The sequence below is a fragment of the Scheffersomyces coipomensis genome (assembly GCF_036884675.1).
Source record: "Scheffersomyces coipomensis strain NRRL Y-17651 chromosome Unknown DFJ63scaffold_5, whole genome shotgun sequence".
NCBI lineage: Eukaryota > Fungi > Ascomycota > Pichiomycetes > Serinales > Debaryomycetaceae > Scheffersomyces > Scheffersomyces coipomensis.
Window position 1 is genome coordinate 1534789 of NW_027042896.1, and position 19897 is coordinate 1554685.

The window sequence follows — 19897 nt, forward strand, 5'->3', positions numbered from 1 at the left end:
ATAGCGTTATAGCATCGCAAAAAAATTCTGAAAAAAAAAAAAATTATTTCTATATAATTATACTAATTCTTTTTTTCAATTTAAGTTATTATAATAAAGGAAGATATTAATCAATAATGGCTAAATCATCATCTAAAAGTTCAACCAAGGTTGCTAAGAAGGAATCCAAGAAGGAATCTAAAAAGGTTGTTGCCAAGAAGGTAGAATCTTCTTCTGAAGAAGAAAGCTCATCCTCTGAAGAAGAAAGTTCATCTGAAGAAGAAAGTTCAGATTCTGATTCTTCAGATGAAGAAGAAGAAGTGAAGAAAGTTGAAAAGAAGACTGAAAAGAAGGTTGAAAAGAAAGAAGAATCCTCTGATGAAGAATCTTCTGATGATTCAGATTCAGACTCAGACTCTGATTCCGATTCTTCTGACGAAGAAGAAGAAGTAAAGAAGGTTGAAAAGAAGGTTGAAAAGAAAGATGAATCCTCTGATGAAGAATCTTCTGATGATTCTGATTCTGATTCTGATTCCGATTCAGACGATGAAGAAGAAGAAACCAAGAAAGAAACCAAGAAAGAAGAAGCTAAAGCTGATTCTGACTCTGATTCCTCTGATTCCGATTCTGATTCTGATGATGAATCTTCTGATGACGAAGAAGAAGAAGAAAAAGAAGAAAAATCTAATAAACGTAAGGTTGAAGAAGATGATGAAGAAGAAGAAGAACAACCAATCAAAAAATCCAAGGTTGAAGAAGAACCAGCTACTTTATTCGTTGGTAGATTATCATGGAATATTGATGATGATTGGTTAAAGAGAGAATTTGAAGCTAATGGTGGTGTTATTGGTGCCAGAGTTATTATGGAAAGATCCACTGGTAAATCCAGAGGTTACGGTTACGTTGATTTTGATAGTAAATCTGCTGCTGAAAAGGCTTTACAAGATTATCAAGGTAAAGAAATTGATGGAAGACCAATTAATTTAGATATGTCAACTGGTAAACCACATGCTACTAAATCAAATGATAGAGCTAAACAATATGGTGATACTCCATCTCAACCATCTGATACTTTATTCATTGGTAACTTATCATTCAATGCTCAAAGAGATAATTTATTTGAAATTTTTGGTCAATATGGTAGTGTTATTTCATGTCGTATTCCAACTCATCCAGATACTCAACAACCAAAAGGTTTTGGTTATGTTCAATATTCAAGTGTTGATGAAGCTAAAGCTGCTTTAGAAGCCTTAAATGGTGAAATGCTTGATGGTAGACCATGTAGATTAGATTTCTCCACTCCAAGAGAAAACACTGGAAGTAACAATAACAGTAGAGGTGGATTCGGTGGTAACAGAGGTGGTAGAGGTGGTTTTGGTGGTGATAGAGGTGGAAGAGGTGGATTCGGTGGTAGAGAAAGATCATTTTCTCCAAGACCAGAATCATTTTCACCAAGACCATCAAATGAATTTAAAGGTACTAAAAAAACCTTTGATTAAATAATCATTTAAATTTTTCAACCAACCATTTTGCATATTATATATAACCGGGGAAGAGAGATAGGGAGAAGAAATCACAAAATAACATTAAGAAAATTTAAAAGACCATATAATTTTTAACCGATATTTGAATTGGGGAATAGTGGAGAAGGTAAAGGAATAACACGATATTATATTAAACGTGTTGTATTTTTGTTGTGTTGTGCCGTGCCTTACCAAACCATGATAAACCATTAATATATCAAATATAATTATATAGATTGTACAATAGTATCACAAATGAATAAACATTATTATAAATATTTTATTATTAAAAACAGACCGAATTTAAGATTTAAAGTTTTAGAGTATACAGATTTTTTACAAGAAAAACCACTCACAAATAAAAAAAACTGTAACAAGCAAGAAAATAAGGCTACATATAGCACCTTAATTTTAATTGGACTGACATAGCAATTTAACTTAATTCGATTGCTGGCGATGGTTTCGTTTGAAACGATAACCATCACACAAAAGCAGAGAAATTCCATTTCTAGAATGTAAAATGGATTGATAATCAGTAAATGGACCGGTAAATTAAGGTAAGAAAAGGGTAATCTGATAGATAGATTGAGATGGATTTACAAAAAGTGTCTAGAAGCAAAGAGATATTTTTACATGGTAAGAAAATATTACCAGATATTATGACTTTGTACGTTAGTAGATCCTTATTGTTTGGCTTTATGGTTTTATTATTAACAGAAGAGGAGGTTTATCACCCTTTAGGAATAATAAACTTTAATTAGCGATTAGACATAGAAAAAAACAAAAAAGTGGAGCAAAGAAGACAAGGGAAGAATAAAATTATTTTAACGATGATTTTTGAAAATAAAAATACCAACTTCGGAATTAATGGGACATGATATTAAGATGTTATAATGAAAGACAGATTTCCGGAGTATGATTAGATAGAATAAAAGTAGCTGTAGTTGATTATAGAGTTGAAAATTAGGGGGATGAATGACAAATTAGATTAGTGGGATATTAACTAGGCTTAGCTTTAATAAAAATAGCAACTTTGAATGAAAAGAGGGTTAAAATTTATTTATAGATTTATTGTTGAGGTTGGGTGGGTATGTAAGTATTCAACGAAGTACATCTATGTGTATATCCTTAATAGCCGTATTGTACATACATATGTGATATGGATTAGCTGTTAAAACTAGTTGATGATATTTGAGGTCTGAAAAGTAACAGAAATAGGTTGATATTTTACGGCGATCATGAGCCGTACCTAACAGTAAGTAAGTCTGTCCTAAAACAGATAATATTTGAGTTTAGGGGAATAAATTAGAAAAAAAAAAAAATACCGGAATAGAAAAAAAAGTCTGTGGTGAGAGGATGTGTGATTACGGCATATTAAAGTTCATTTTCTTTATCGTGGGGAGAGAACACCTTTTCATTACTGTAAGACGATGAATAAAAATGAAATGAAATAAAATAAAAATTGACAACGAGGTAAATAGATGATGTCAAATTAGAATGTCATTAGTGGTAACTTCAATATAAATCAAATTAAGCTATTTTTTATACAGGGGGAAAGGTGTCATTGTTAGGGTGTATTTATGGGATTGAAAATGCGGGACCGACCTGTAATTAGGGTTGGTCGCTCTATTTTGTTTTTCTTAATAATGTGTCAAACTAAAAAACTATATGTAGTATACTATTTATCATTCTTCGTAAGCGATATATATATACATATGATTACCAGATAACGGAATCTCAATATGTTTGTCGTTGATTATATAAATAATATGACCATAAATCAAATCAACCAATTCAGGGTTAAACGATTGTACGATTATCGAAAAAGGAAAGAAAAGAAGAAAAGAAAAAAAAAAAGACCGTAGATCAGAAAAAGATGATTCTAAATATAGTTAGTGACCGAATATGCAAATAGCGCTCTCACTACTGCCAACGACAACGACAACGACAATTCAAAAAAAAAAAAAAAAAAAAAAAAAAATGTCTGAGTTTTATGATTATAAGCCTACTTGTTGAACAGCAAACAACCAATTAATTCAGTGTAATAGTTTATTAACATTATGATTATTAATGTTACGTGAAACATGAGAGGAATTTGACTGAGTGACTGATTGATATAATATGAAGATAAGACAAAGAGAAAATCTGTTGTGGGCCCCTATCTAAATTCCAACCATAAATGTTTCCATATAACTCTAAATTAGTAAGTAAATTTTATTTTTAATCATTGGTCACTAATTATCTCTTAGCTCTCTCTTCACTAAAAAATAAAAAATGAAGAAAAATTTAGTGACAGTTTGATTCCCTAAATTTGCCTCAGTGTCAGTAAAAAAAAACCAAAAAGAATTTAATTAATTTCCTTTCCGTCTTTGTGGGTTCAGTGAGTTTCTCCCCAATTTCAATTTTCAATTTCATTAATGTTTTTTTTTGTGTGCACTTTGAGTTCTTTTTTTTATATTTTTCGTCTTCCGAGATTTTTCTTACCTACATACCGGGGCAGGCACCAAATACGGTCTGCATGATATTTTTCCTATCGAGGGTCAGTATATTCAATAGTACCAAGAAAAATATGATTTTAAATCGTACTAACTAAGTTAGTATATTGTATTGTAGATGAAATAAATATCATTGTTAAAGATCTGGCAGATTTGTTCTATATTAGAAGAACAATTAGGGAAGTTTTTTTTAGTGTCATTGCCATCTATGCAAATAAATGAATAAAAACTAACACGTCGTAAACTGTGTCGATATTATAAAACCTTTCATTGTTTCATTTCTTGAGGCAATTACTAGGTATCAGAAATTATGAAAATACTTACTCCTTTCATCATAATTATACTGTACAACATCACCACAAACTCAATTAAAATTATATCTTGGATCAATTATCATTCAATCAATTTAAAGGTATCACATAAATGCAACTGCGGCACCTACTGTACAGATTCCGAATTCCGGTTGCAGAATCTTCTCTGCCGTCCCAAGACGGTAGTTTTGATCCTCTGCTACTCCTGCACACAACCTTCATATTATTAAAACCTGGCTTACACTTAAAATTTATATTATTCATATTTATAAATATAAACTAAGCTAAAAACTTATCCCATATCGTTGTTCGTCTTCGTCGTCTTTTACTTCATTCTTTTTTTACATTTACAGTTATTTATATCATCGACCTATCCATCTATTTAACTATCATTTAGTTCCATTCAATCATTCATTATCCCGTTCCCCTCCACCTTTTTGAGCGTTTAAAACTATCTTTTTAGTTTTTACCACTCATTTCCCTCAGTTCCCGTACTATTTTAACTTAAATCAAATCATAATCAAGTAGTACAAGTCTAAGTTTGAGTTGAATCTATCTCAATCAATAGCAAATCCATCCATCCACCCTTTCCTTTCCTTCCCTTCCATTTCAGTTCCTGGTTCCCGTATTCTTTAGTTTTATTTCTATTGTGTTTTCCCGCCTTTAATAGACCCTGTTCATAGTTATTTATCAGCAATTTTTCCCATTCCGACTTTTTCACCTTCTTTACTTCAAGTTTTCAATTATCTATAAATGTTATCTAAATAATGAGACGAGCTGTATCTAAAATAATACCTAGTTCGAAATTCCTACTGTCTAGTAACTCAAATAATCCTTCATCTACATTCAATAATACCAATAATAACAATAACTCAAATAACTCAAACAATAATAATAATAAAAATTCTATCAATAATAGTATAGAAAATTCATTTGCATCCATATCATCAAACCTTAAAATAGATTTCAATTCGGTTGATGAATTTTATATTCAATTGGATCAACCTCATAAAACTTGGCTACCAGGTGATGAAGTACCAGGTCAAATTATTTTAATTTCAAAGAAAAATTTAGTAAATATTGTTATCACTTTATCATTAATTGGTTATGTTAAATTAAATTTATCTCATTCAAAATTAAGACCTATTAAACATACTTTATTTGATCATACTATTAAAATATTTGGTGGAAATAATAGTAATAATAACAGTCCATCTGATAATTCTCAAACTGATATTAATAATGGTTTATCAAAAGGTGAACATGTTTTCCCCTTTATTGTCAAATTACCAAATAAAAGAATCTTTACATCAATTGATTTTGGAAAAGGATCTATTACTTATGTATTAAGAGCTTCAATTGGAAATTCATCAAATTATATCTTTCAATCAAATCTTTCTCCTTCACTTCCAACTAATAGTTTAACTAGTATTCATTCAAATTCTTCAAATCCAAATACTCCTCCTGATACAACTTCAACCACTTCATCAAACAATCTAATCTCAAAAACTAAAAATTTGAAAATACTTCATAATCCATCATATTCTTCAGAGAAAATTATAAACATTGTAAATCCCATTGATGTAACATCTTTACCATCTCCCAAACCAAAACGTTTAATCTTAAAAGATCCAAGATCATCAGCCACAAAGAAACTATCACGAACTCAATCTTCAACTTCTACCATAAATACATTTAGTACCATTTCTTCTAATAATTCAGATTCAAATGGTGATGCAACAACTATAAATAATACTAACAATAATAGTTCCATGATCAATAATAATGGAAGTAATAATACCAATAATAGTAATGGTCCTAGTATGACATCAACCACTACCACTACCACTACCAATAATAATAATACCACTTTAACTTCATCAGCCATGACTATAAATAGTACTGGAAATACCCTTAATTCAAGTTTCCAAAAACCAGTCACCATTAAAGTATCATTAGAAGTTCCACAACGAGGGTATTTAAGAGGTGAATTAATCCCCATCAAACTTTCTATTAGTCATTTAAAGAAGATTCAAGATTTGAATGGTATAATAATTACATTTGTAAGGGTTTGTAGATTGGATAATGGTCCTGATACATTTTATGAATCATTTAGAAAAGATTTACAACAACTGATAATACCGTTATATGTTGATCCTGTTACTTTCCAATCAGAAATTAATACAAGTGTTAGAGTCCCGGCTGATTCATTCCCAAGTATTGTTGGTTGTCCATTAGTTTCATTTCAATATTTTATTGAAGTTTTAATTAATTTATCTGGAAAATCTCTTAGTTTAGATAGTGAAGGAATTTCAACTGATAGACATTCACCCAATAATGATAATTCAAACGGAAATAATGTTAATGATCATCAAATATTGAATTCAAATGGTATGAATGGTTCAATCATACCTAATCCAAATACTATTCTTGGAAATTCAGATTCAAGTTCAAAATTTAATTTCAATTTTCATAATTCAGCAACTTTATCATCTCAACATCATAATGAAAGATCAGGATTTATAAATACTGATAAATTTAAGAGACTGAAAAAGTTTTTACAATTAACTACAGAAATTATAATTGGAACTCATCGTCTGTTATCTCAAGATGTGATTGATAATAATAATAATAATATTAATAACATTCCTCATAATGAACTTCAATTACCAAATTCAATATCAAGAAGATCATCATCATCAATGTCAAATAATTCACCTCCTGGTATGTTTAATCATCCTGGTAGTTCTCCATCACCAAACCTTAATCAATCATCTAATTTATATCCTCAATCAATTCAATTACATTCTTCTACTTATCCACCGCCACCACCACCACCATTAGCATCACCAATTAGAACCACAGTAAGTAATTCTACCTTAGGATCAGGAGGTCTAACGTCAGTTGCAACCACTACCAATAGTCCAACCAATCAAGGTGTTCAACCAAGTAATTCTCAAGGAGCAGTTGCTAGTGCTAATTCAACTTATATTAATCCAATTCCGGAAACCATGGCAATGAATACTTTCCAATCACCACCATATTTTGAAAATGATGTTAATTTCGGTTCCACGTTCGCCTCTATTCCTGATTATAATGAATTACAATCTCAACCACCACCAAATGAATTTGATCAACAACAATTATCTTCGGAGTTATCGGAGAAGGCTCGAATGAGAGCGCATGAAGAAAGTTTATTACCTTCTGCCCCACCAATGGATGATGAGACTTTACCAACTCAATCACAATCACAATCACAACCTCACCAGGACAATATTGAACAAATACCCCAATCACTGAACTCACATCCAACTAATGATCAATTACCCCCTGTAATTCAAGATCTGCAATTTCAATTTTTTTCATATGAAGGTGGTCAAATGCCACCTGGCTTAAGTACTAGTGATGAAAGTCTTTTAAATAATCATCGAACCATTGGTGGGGTTCAAGGATTAAGATCCCAATTAAGTAATGATGAAGTTGATGATAATGGTAGTGTTGATTTATATCATGATCCTGGTGCTGAGCTTGGTCTTAGCAACAATAATAATCATGAGAATAATAATATTGATCATGGTGATCAATATAGTACGATTGATTATGTACCAAATTATGAATCAGTTAATAATGATAGACTTTTAGTTGAAAACACCAATAACAATCAAGTTAGTACGGGTACTAATAATGAAACTCAAGATGTTATCAACTAATATTAAAAAAAGAGAAAAAAAATGTCATGACATGATATGTTGTATTAAATCTATATAGTTAGCTTTTTTTTTATTATATAGCAAAATCATTTTTTGTAAAGCAACAGAGTGAGAGACGATGTGATAATATATGTATTATGAACCTTCTAATAATTGGCTAATATTTCTTAATTCTTCTTGAACTTCATCATACCTAAGGATCAATTCATCATATTTTGATTCGATTGATTCAATGGTAGAAGTTAATTCTTTAATGGTTGAATCAAAATCATTAATCTTTGTATTATTAATGGATAAATTCTCCATGGCTTGATTCATATTATTCATTTGAGTTTCTAATCTTGTAGTTAAGAAATCATTCTGAGTAGTTAAAGCTTTGATTTTATATTCCTTTTCCGTGATTTCATGGGATTTAGTATCAAAAACTTGTTTCAATTCATAATAAGTGGTCTTTTTGGATTCAGAAATCTCTCTTAAACTAGTAATCTTTTCGTTAAGTTTATTCATTGATGTAATTGAATGAGGGATATCACACGTCGTTGATAATGAGAGGTCGATGATAGGATCGATTGATCAATTACTTCTCCTCCAATGGAAGTATCTACACAGACAAAGGGGGAAGGAGTGGCGGTTAAATTTTTATTTTTAGTTTAGCTCTTTGAATGATCCCAGTTTGTGGAGTAAGTGGGAAGTGATCTTTCAGGTCTGGTCTGTCTAAAAATATTGTCTTGACGAAATGATCAGATTTTTTTTTTTTGTGGTTGCCATTTTTTGACATCGTCAATTGCAACAACTTTCGATTTTTACTGCAAAAAAAAAATAACAAGTAACAACCCATCAACTACAATTAGTCTATCATAAATAATTAATACAAATATTAAAAGACAAAACGCATAAAATAATAGAAGAAAAATAAACATAAAAGAATATATCAATGAATTAAAACTTTTTATACAATTTTGGAATTTCGTGTTGTTGTTGACCTCTCAACGTCATGCTACACAACTCCTTCTACTTAATCACTACTTTTTGACAAATATAATTGCTTTTGTAAGCTAGTGACATTTTCCTTCAACAGATCTCTTTCTTGTTTTAACACAAACAAATCAGCTTCAAGATCTTTAATCTTCATATTATAATGAGCACTGTTGAATACTTCACCTTCACCATCATCATCATCATCTTCTTCATTCACTTCTGGAATTTGACTATTATTAAATATTGGAGATGCATTTCTAGTACTAATTCTCTTATTAGCCTTTTTAAACAACTTCAATTCATTATTTTCTTTAACCAATTTTTCCATAAGTGATCTTTGATTCGTTAATTCATCATGACTTGCCTTTAAGGCTTTACTAGTATTATTAACCGATTGTAAAGCATCACGATAATTCTCTTCAAAACTCTTTAAACTAGAAAGCTTATCTTGTAATTGAGTCTTTAATTCTCCAATTTGACTATTAGAATCTTGATCATTTTGTTTACTAATTCTTAATAAATCATCAACTTGTTCTTGAAGTTTAGCCACAATAGGATTATTTTCAGGTGTAATTGGATTTTCACCTGGGGTACTTTCTCTAACTGTTCTAGCTTGATTTTTAGAATTCCATAAATTAACTAAAGCTTCCAATTGATTAGAAATATCTTTCTTTGATCTTCTACCTGTAGAAGTTGCTGCACTAACAATTGATCTATTTGATGGTTCATCAAATTGAGAATCATTATGTAATGATGAATCAAATTCTTCATCATCAGAAATTTCTTCTTCACTATGAATATTTTTATAATTTTCATATTCTAAACTTAAATTCTCATATTTATGTTTCCAATCATTAATTTCTTTAGTTAATAATTCTTGATCTTTAGTTTGACTTGAAAGTTTAGCAATTTTTTCTTCATGAGCTTTAATAAGCTTTTGGAATTTATTTAATTCACCAACTTGATTATTCATAAATGGTTCAAAATCTTCAAATTTAGACTTTAATTTTGAATTTTCTTGTTCCAAATAAAGTAATTTATTGTTTAATTCCAATCTTTCTAATTTATATTTACTTAATTCAGATACATTAGAACCTTCAGGAGATTTTTCATCCACATTCAAATGAGTTGGATCAATAGTTGATTTAAGTTCATCAATCAATAAACTCTTTTCATTCAATTGTTTTTCATATCCTTCTATATCTCTTGAATGATTACCTCTAAGATTATCATTTTCTTGTTCAAGTTTTTGAATCTTTTCAGTTGCATTTTGCATTTGCATTTTTGTAGTTGATTTTAATTGCGTTAATTCATTAGTTAATTCTGCCACTAAACGTTTTATTCTAGAATCATCTTGATTTAAATGAGGAGTTATCATAGGAGTAAGATTTGGATCAGGAATACTTTCAATTTCTTTAGTTTGAGAATCCAGAGGAGTAACAGGTTGAATATTTTCGTTTGAATCTCCATAATCATAATTATCAAGAAGTGAAGCATGACCATTATGATAAGGATTTTCAGCTGGTTTATTTGAATTTAAAGCAGCAGCACCACCACCTAAAGCAGCAAGACCACCGATAACACCAAGACCAATTTCAGATTCATTAAGAGGATTATGATGATCTTGAGCTTGTGGAGTAATTGGACTATCTTCAATAGTAGTATTTGGTAAATCAACTTCAACAAATCTATCATTTGGAGGCACGATTGGATCGGTAACAGTATCATCATTATGATTTAATTCAGCTCTTTCAGGAGGTGGAGAACCACTTGGAGTTTTGAAATCTTCTGGACCAGCTGAAAAACTTCTGGCATGATTTTCATATCCTTTGAAACCTTCATTATCGACATTTTTAGCAGCAGAAGCAGCCACTTTCTTTGGTGGTTTAAGTGGTTCAACCACGGTTTCAGTTAAGAAATGATCCACAATACCAACATCAAGTTCATATATCATAGTACCAATTTCTTCACCATTATAATTTTCATAAGTTTCGAAATTAGTTGGATCATCAACGACATAATCATTTTTATCACCACCCATGATAAGTAATTTATTAAATTTTTGTAAATAAGTCATAGAATGACCACATCTCGGACCTGGACCATCAACATCACCAACATCAGTTAATTTGGACCAAACAAAACTATTTAAATCCAAAACATATAAAGAGTTATAAATAACCCCTTTGAAATCATTACCACCATAAACATATAATTTATCTTCAACGATACAACTGGAATGTTCATTAACTGGTAATGGAATATTACCGGTAGTTGGGATTTGAGTCCATTTATTAGCTAAAGCATCATAACTCCAAAGATCATTTGAAACTCTTTCATTATTATAAACACCACCAAACACATAGACATTAGTTTTATAAACGGCCATGGAATGATTGGTTAAAGGTGGAGGTTTGAAATTATTTAATGGTTCAACTAATTCCCATCTAGCCTTTGGAGATTTAAAAGTATTTAATTCAAAATAGTATAAATCATTAAATACATCATTTTCCAATTGACCTCCAAATAAGTAAAGTCGGGATGAATTGTTATTTAAAGAAATAACACCGACAGTATGACCATATCTTCCATTTGGTTTATTTAAAATATGACTTGGAATAGTATATTTGTTATTATTAATATTAAATAAATAAAAATTATTATCAGGGAAACCATTAAAATCAGTATCGACGGTATCACCACCGAATATTATAAATGCATTACCACATAATACTGAAGAATGACCAACTCTAGCAGGAGGATTATTATGATTGATGATATCTATAGAAACACTTGTATAAGAAACAATTTCACCATGATTTTCTTGAGGAATCACTTTCCAAGTATCACCAAATACGGAACCTTCTTTTAAACCACCCATTAAAAAGATTTCATTTTTATCACTTGAGATAGATGAAGCAGCATGACGATAACGAGGGAAAGGGGAATCAAATAATTTAAATCTTTTCCAAGGGGTTGTAGCTGAAATTTTTGGTTTTTGTGGGGGAGGGGATTTTAAAATTGACACGAGAGGTGATTCATGGCCAATAAGAGGACTTCCAGGATTGGTCACCACTTGATTATGATTAAGATCATTCAGGGGCCTTCTTTGATTAACGCTTGAAACTGTCATTGGAGATTCAGGAGGTGAAGGTTCTTCTTTTTTCTTGTTTTTATTCTTTCTACTTAAACTAAACCTAGCCATATGAAAATATTGTTTAACTGAACCAGTATTTTTAAAATCGGAGGGGACTGGACTGGACTGGATGACGATTAAAATTGAATTGAGATACTATTCACAATTGCAATTCAGACTATCCTTTTGATAAGTTTTCCCACTGTTTTGGTTAAATGATAACTGGTATCTGGTTGAATTAAACGACGAACTCTCTATTTTTTTTTGATTTGAACAGGAAAAAAAAAAATACTCGTTAAAAAAAAAAAATATTTTAATTTTCAAAAGGGCACTTTATTTTATATATATATGATTATGATATTAAAGTGACAAAACTATTTAGGCAAATTATTATTTTTCAAATGACATAGTTGATGAAATAGGACCATTAACTAAGCTGAACTTAACTTAACTTAAACATACTATGTGTTTCTAGTTGTATTATTTCGTTTAAGGTTAACATTTTTATTTTTTTTGGTCATAGTTAAAACCATTTCCTAATTAGGAAATTATCATTATCGATCAACTTCCCTGTCGAGTATAAGAAATATAATTATGGTTTGCATCTACATTAGATCAAAACTAAGTAATATCAACTAGGTTGACCCCTCTCACTGCCTAAACAGGCAATACCCTTAGGTTCCTAGATGGAATGGTATGAAAGTGTCATACCCTCCTCAGTTACCTCTGGTTTCCTAATTTGTACTACTCAAATTATTTTGGTATAGCTGGCAAATATTATCAAATATGGACAACAATTGAAGGCCCCGATAAGAATTTGTTAACTTTGACCCCACTTAAGTTGTCAATCTAGATATATATATTCATAAATGGTTGTCTGTACCCCTACATCCTAGAATGAACTTACTGCTGTGAAAGTTAAAATTTGAAGTCTTGTGACAGCAAACAAAAAAAAAGAAATCATACATACATACATACATACATTCCAAGCATATCTAATCCAAGTGTCACAGTTGATCGACATATATGAATATGTCTAATTTAGTTTATTATTTGGGGCATTCAATTGCATTAATATTTTATATTATATTAAATAAGGAAATTTTTAATTCATTAATTTCAGTAACGTGACTGATCACATGACCATTTTTAATTTTTGTTTTCAGTTTCGATCCCACTGAAATAGGACTAATCACCACCAAACAGTGTAAGTGTTGGTTGAATCATTAGCGCCAATTCAAGTATAGAATCAAGTCAGTTAGTCATGAGTGTCAATGACTATACACCCAATGACAATCTATATAAGATATTCAACTCACCTGAATCATTACGTGAAATCCCCCAATTGTTAACCTATATAAATCAATACAAAAATGATCTTAATGATAGTATAAACCAAGATATAGTTCAATTCAAACAATCAAATTCAAAGGAATTGAGTGATAATCTAGATTATCTTATCAAATTAATCAAACGAGTCAAATCAAATGCATCCACAACTCAACAATCAATTGAATCCATGACTAAATCAATTCAAGATTTAGATCGCTATAAGAAGAATTTAGTATTATCAATGACTATCTTAAAACGGTTACAAATGTTAATCAATGCCAACAATACTCTAATGGAAACCATCCCTAGTCGAGATTATAAACAAATTTTACTGCTTTTAAGTGTGATAAAGGAATTATTAATCTATTTCAAACCCTATAAATCAATTGATGAAATTAATCAATTAAATTTAATGGTAATAAGTACTCAAAATAAATTAGTGGATGATATTTTTATAGATTTTGAAGAGTTTTCAGGAGTACCGAATCAAGATGATGAACAATTGGTTTATGGTTGTCAAATTCTTGAATTGATTGATGTTAAATATAAAGATAAACTTTTAAGTTGGTTTTATAATTTACAATTAAAAGAACATAAATCAATCTTTAATAATCTAGATGAAGCAGGTTCATTAGATAATCTTAATCGAAGATATATTTATTTCAATAATACTTTGAAATTAGTAAGATCAAAATATATTAAAATCTTTCCTTCAGATTGGCATATTGATTTAGAATTAACAAAATTATTTTGTAAATTAACTAAACAAGATTTAATCAATTTAGTTTCAGCAAGTGCAAGAATAGATTCAAAAGTTTTATTAGATGGTTTAATGACAACTTTAGACTTTGAGAAATCTTTAAATGATACTTTTAAAACAGAAGAATTCACTCAACTTGTTTCACTGGTATTTGAACCATCTTTAATCATATGGGTTAATGAACAAGAAACCTTATTAAATTCAAAAATGATGGAATTCATGGCCATATCTCAATTACCTACTGAATTCAATGTCAATACAAATGCTGAATTGCTTACCGTATTGAAAGTTAATAGTGTACCAAATATTGCTAATTCATCAACTGAATTATTTAAAACATTTCAAAAAATTTTAACTCAAATTTTAAGATTAAGTGATGGAGAAATCTTAATAGATTTATGCAAATTGTTTATCAAATATTTATATGATTTCCATAATAAAATCTTATTCCCTCTTGTACCTAAGAATGCTGATGATTTTACAAGAAGTAATGGTACTGATACTTTAAAATACTTAACTATGCTTTTAAATACAGGGGATTATATGGTTAATAATATTGATGATTTATCAGATAAATTTAAAGCTGTGATTAAAGAAGAGTATAAAAATAAACTTCCTTCATTAGATAAAGTTAAAGATGTATATTATACATTGATTACAAAAGCAGTAACTAATCTATTAGCTAAAATATCAAATGATCTGAAATTATGTTGGAGACAATTCTTGAATGTTGATTGGTCTAACTTGGAAACAATCAATGATGTTTCAGGTTATATGGTTGATTTAAAACAAGTATTGGTGGAGCAGAATCTAAAAATAATATTACCTTTGGTTATAAGAGAAAGTTATGTAAGGAATTTCAATGATAGATTGGTTGAAATGTTACTTAATACAATCACAAATAACCTTAGGTATATTAAACCAATAAGCATATTAGGGGTTGAACAAATCTTACTTGATGTAACTAGTTTAAAGTCTTTGGCGTTAGAATTCCCCATCTATGCTGATCCAAACTTGGATGAAACAAGAATTCATCAATCTAAATTATATCAAAAGTTTGTCAACAATCAATTCCATTATTTAGAATCATTATTGAAGTTATTACTTGTCCCAACTTCCCCTATGGAAGGAATGATTGCCAGTTATTTTGAATTGATTGGAGATAAATCAATTCGAAATTTTATAAAAGTTTTGAATTTAAAAGATATTGATAAAACAAGTCAACAAACCTATATTAATAATTTCAAATTACAACTCAATATCGATGATGGAGGTACTTTAATAAGTCATTCCCCCTTATTATTCAATCTTGAAGATGAAGAAGATCAAATTATTTCTACAACTGTATCGACTATGAATTCACCTACTCCAGAACTTAGATCTCCAAAAATATTACCTACAAAAATCAATAATTTTGAAAAGAATTTAAGAGAATTGGCTCTCAATAGTGAAAATCATGTAAGTAAACTAAATGAAAACTTTAAGAACTTTGGTAAGTTCTTTAGGAAAGATAATAATGAATAATGATTTTTGATAGTGGTGGTTATATGCCGGAAAAACACATATATAGATTTATTTTTCCTTTATATAAAAATTTAATGTAAGCAAAATTAATTAACATATGACTCTTATGGATACAGTTCAAAACATGACAAAGTTAGTGAAGATATGTGGGATCAAGACGGTAGAGGCCGCTGATAAGGCAATCGACTCAGGGGCAGATTTACTTGGAATGATTTTGGTGCCGAAAAGAAAGAGAACCATTGATCATGAAGTTGCTGCACAAATATCATTAAAGGTTAAGCAAACTAGACAGTCAAGACATAGAAAGTATCAAACTATAGAAGAAATTCAAAAGCAAATAGCTCAAATTGAAGTAAAAGATTCAAAGGAATACTTCCAAATCATTTCCCAACTTTTAATAGACAATGGACCATTCTTAGTAGGTGTATTTAGAAACCAATCTATTGAAGATGTACTAGAAATAGCTCATAAGTTACAATTGGACTTCATACAACTCCATGGCAGTGAAAACAAAATAGAGTATAGTAAATCTATTCCACATCAATTTGGAGTCATCCCTCGATATGTAATCCCAGAACAAACTGAATTAATGCCAATCGAATTTCAAAAATTTATCGAGTTAAAGACAGTTGGTTTACCTTTATTAGATTCTGATGCTGGAGGTGAAGGAAAAGTTATCGATTGGGTATTTATAAATGAACATTTGGGATTTAGCAATTTCATATTGGCAGGTGGTTTGAATCCAACCAATCTCAAAGATACTACATCAATTAAAAATATTATAGGTTATGATGTTAGTGGAGGAGTAGAAGATGAAAATGGGGATAAAGATTTTCAAGAAATAGAGAATTTTATAAAAGTAGGTAAGACAGTTTAATATACAAAAAAAATAAGGTTACGTCTATTATAAACTATATATAGGTACTTAATCTTCCAGATCCCAATTCCCTGGTCTACCTTGCTTTGGAATTTGAGGACCTCCAGCTCTCTTAGCCATAATTATTTGATCTATTGACAAGATGGTATTTGTAGCTTCAACAGCTAAGTCTATAGCTGATTTCTTACATGATAAAATATCATAGATACCATTGGTTGAAACATCAATGACATCATCGTTATCGATATCAATACCAAATTTTAATCCATCATCATTTGAATGAGCAGCATATAATTTACTTAATAATTCTGAAGAATCAAAACCAGAAGTTTCAGCTAAGACTCTTGGAATAACTTCAAAAGCTTTAGCAAAGTTTTTAATGGCTAATTGTAATAAACCGGGGGTATTTTCACCATATTTGGTAATTAATTTGATTAATTCTATTTCAACAGCACCTGCACCTGGTAATAATCTATTATCTTTTAATAAACCTTTGATAGCATTAACACCATCATCTATAGCTCTTTCAACATCATCTAAAGAATTTTGAGTAGCACCTCTAATAATAATGGTGGCGGTTCTTGAAGTTGATTCATCTTGTCTAAAAATAGTAACTCTATCACCACCGATTTCTTTAGTTTCAATGATATCAATATCACCCATTTCATCTGGCATTGGAGCTCCTAAACGAGGAAGTGGAGTAGCACCACAAACTTGACAAACTCTTCTTAAATCAAATTTAGATGGAACTTTTAATAATAAGATATTATATTTATTAAAAAAGTGTAAGGCTAAATCACCAACACTTGAACCAGCAACAACAACTTTAATACCAGAATCAGATATTTCTTTACACATTTGATCTAATTGTTGTTCTTCACCTTTTGAGAAATCTAACATTTCTTGGGCATTATGTAATAAAACCGTACCTTTAGTTTCAGTAGTTGATATATCTATTGGACAAGTGAAAACAACCACTTTTGATTTTGATTTAATGTTTTTAATACTACCTTCTGGTTCTCTTGGGAAAACCATACCTTTTATAATTTGACTTTCACTTAAAGAAGAACCCATGATTTTAACTACTCTTATGTTATCGATATTGAAAGATCTTGGATTCTTAGGGTTTAAGATTAATTGAACAGCATCACCCACAAATTTGGAGATTAAATTTTCATTACCATATTGTTTAGCAGCAATAACAGGTTTAATGGCTTTTTGTAAATCGTCAACATTAAGTAATGATTCAACTTTTTCAACCACTAATTTATCTAAAGTTTCTAAAACAAACTTATTAGCTAAAGTAAAACCTTGAATGATTTCAGTAACATTTAACCCTAAATTTAATAATTTTTCTGCTATATTTAAGAATTCCCCAGCTAATATGATTACTAAATTAGTGTTATCTCCCATTTCAAACTCTTGTTGTTTAGAAGCCATGATAAGAATCTTGACCACAGGATGGACAATTTCTAATTCATTAAGCATAGTAGCAGCATCATTGGTGATAAAGATTTTACCTAATTTATTAACAATAATTTTATTTCTTCCACTTGGTCCCATAGAAGACAAAAGAATAGTAGAAATCTCACGAACAGCTTCAATGTTTCTGACAATGGCACCATCAGCATTGGACATAGACTGATAGCCTTGTTTAAACAACCCTGAGTTAGGCACTTGAGGAAGTTTAAGTGACATGTTTGAGTATTTGATTGAATGATAATAGATAATAAATGATCTTTATAGTGTTTAATTGATTTCAACGTATTTTTCTTTTTGGATGGAATCGCGTTCTGAAAATTTTTGTTTGTCTTTTTTTTTAACACACAAATTTTTTTATATAGTGAAGTTGTATGCAGTATTCAGATTATATGTAATAGGGATTTAAAGAATAAGATTTAGAATGTAATTGTTAAGGTATATGATTAGGAATTGGGGTGGAAAACCGAGATTTATTAGTTAACTGTATATTTGTTTGACTTGAGTGTAATAATTTGAGCTTGGAATCTAGTCTACTTGATTTTGCCACTTTACTTATATTCTAAAAGTTATCGCAAAAAGATCGTAAAAAAAATTAAGGTGATTATGGAAGTGATGGGAACAAGTTAGGACAGGAGGCAATTAAGGATGTTTGTTATAAGAACCAGACTTCCAATTCAATTTGCATCGAGGTATAATGTGCTTAGTAGAGTAACAAGAATAAACAATGTTGTTCCAAGGTTATCGACATCGATACTCTTGAATCACAATTTCTCAACTAGTTTTAAGTTAAGTAAAGAGCTTGAATCTAAATCATCTTCATCTTCATCTTCAACTCCAGTTCCAACGCCCAAATCAACTTCATTATTAGAAACTATTAAAAAGGAAAATACTTCTTCATCATTATGGACTATACCTAATATCCTTACCTATACAAGAATAATAGCGACCCCATTCATTGGATATTTTATAGTTCAAGGTGAAACCAACTTAGCCATTCTGGTTTTTACTTATTCATGTATTACCGATTTTGTAGATGGATATATTGCTAGAAGGTTTAATATGAAATCGGTGGTGGGATCAATTATAGATCCTTTGGCCGATAAGTTCCTTATGACAGTTTGTACAGTTTCATTAGCTGCTATTAATCATATACCATTATCAATTGCATTGATTATCATTGGAAGAGATGTCATGTTAAGTTTTATGTCATTTTATTATCGATACAAAAGTTTAGAAAAACCTATAACTTTTGATAAATTTATTAGTATTAATCAAATTCCTACTATAACGGTTCATCCTAATCTTTTAGGTAAGATAAATACTGGGATTCAAATGGTTTATATTGGGGGATTGGTATTCAAGCCCATTATAGAATCACTGATATTGATGATAAATCTTGATTTATATTTCAATTGGATCAGTGTTCTTGTAGGAGCTACCACTATTTTAAGTGGATTAACTTATGTGGTTGGAAAGAATTCATTTAGGTATATTATTAAGAATCAAAAGGCTAAGCAATAATGGATCACGAGAACCTTGATTTAAATCTAGAATGATATGAACATTAAATGATAAACAATAATCAAGGAGTTGAGACAGTTTTGTATTGATTTTGGAGGCGTCTAATATAGGTATTGACGTTGATGAAGATAGAAAGTTTTGAATTATTGATTGAACTGTTTGATTTGGATATTTTAAGCCAGTAATATCATTATCATATCGATTGAAAAGGATAATTTTAAACATATTGGTATAACAAAGAGATTTGATTTTCCTATTCGTATTTGGAT

General features: G+C 29.9%; 7 protein-coding genes across 7 annotated transcripts; 5 read left to right on the forward strand and 2 right to left on the reverse strand. All coding sequences in view use genetic code 12, as the record gives it.

Annotated features, from left to right (window-relative positions):
- Positions 1-347: 347 nt before the first annotated feature.
- Positions 348-1797, forward strand: DFJ63DRAFT_320249 (uncharacterized protein). The gene has a single exon (XM_064907163.1). The coding sequence runs from the start codon at positions 843-845 to the stop codon at positions 1476-1478; it is 636 nt and encodes a 211-aa protein (XP_064761344.1). The 5' UTR covers positions 348-842; the 3' UTR covers positions 1479-1797.
- Positions 1798-5075: 3278 nt separating this feature from the next.
- RIM8 (Rim8p) lies at positions 5076-8018 on the forward strand (the record flags this gene model as incomplete). Its single annotated transcript, XM_064906395.1, has 1 exon — positions 5076-8018. One exon carries the CDS (start codon positions 5076-5078, stop codon positions 8016-8018), a length of 2943 nt encoding a protein of 980 aa, XP_064761345.1.
- A 1015-nt stretch (positions 8019-9033) lies between these two features.
- On the reverse strand, positions 9034-12129 carry KEL1 (Kel1p; the record flags this gene model as incomplete). Its single annotated transcript, XM_064905191.1, has 2 exons — positions 9034-10553; positions 10644-12129. 2 exons carry the CDS (start codon positions 12127-12129, stop codon positions 9034-9036), a joined length of 3006 nt encoding a protein of 1001 aa, XP_064761346.1.
- A 1267-nt stretch (positions 12130-13396) lies between these two features.
- On the forward strand, positions 13397-15748 carry VPS53 (Vps53p; the record flags this gene model as incomplete). The annotated part of the gene is made up of 1 exon (XM_064905195.1): positions 13397-15748. One exon carries the CDS (start codon positions 13397-13399, stop codon positions 15746-15748), a length of 2352 nt encoding a protein of 783 aa, XP_064761347.1.
- Positions 15749-15872: 124 nt separating this feature from the next.
- Positions 15873-16625, forward strand: TRP1 (phosphoribosylanthranilate isomerase; the record flags this gene model as incomplete). Its single annotated transcript, XM_064906396.1, has 1 exon — positions 15873-16625. The coding sequence occupies one exon, from the start codon at positions 15873-15875 to the stop codon at positions 16623-16625; it is 753 nt and encodes a 250-aa protein (XP_064761348.1).
- Positions 16211-18537, reverse strand: CCT8 (chaperonin-containing T-complex subunit). Its single transcript, XM_064903999.1, has one exon. It carries the CDS (start codon positions 18321-18323, stop codon positions 16674-16676), a length of 1650 nt encoding a protein of 549 aa, XP_064761349.1. The 5' UTR covers positions 18324-18537; the 3' UTR covers positions 16211-16673.
- Positions 18538-19004: 467 nt separating this feature from the next.
- Positions 19005-19601, forward strand: DFJ63DRAFT_279460 (cardiolipin synthase; the record flags this gene model as incomplete). Its single annotated transcript, XM_064904614.1, has 1 exon — positions 19005-19601. A coding segment is annotated over one exon (597 nt), but the record flags the coding sequence as incomplete, so codon positions are not given.
- Positions 19602-19897: the final 296 nt, after the last annotated feature.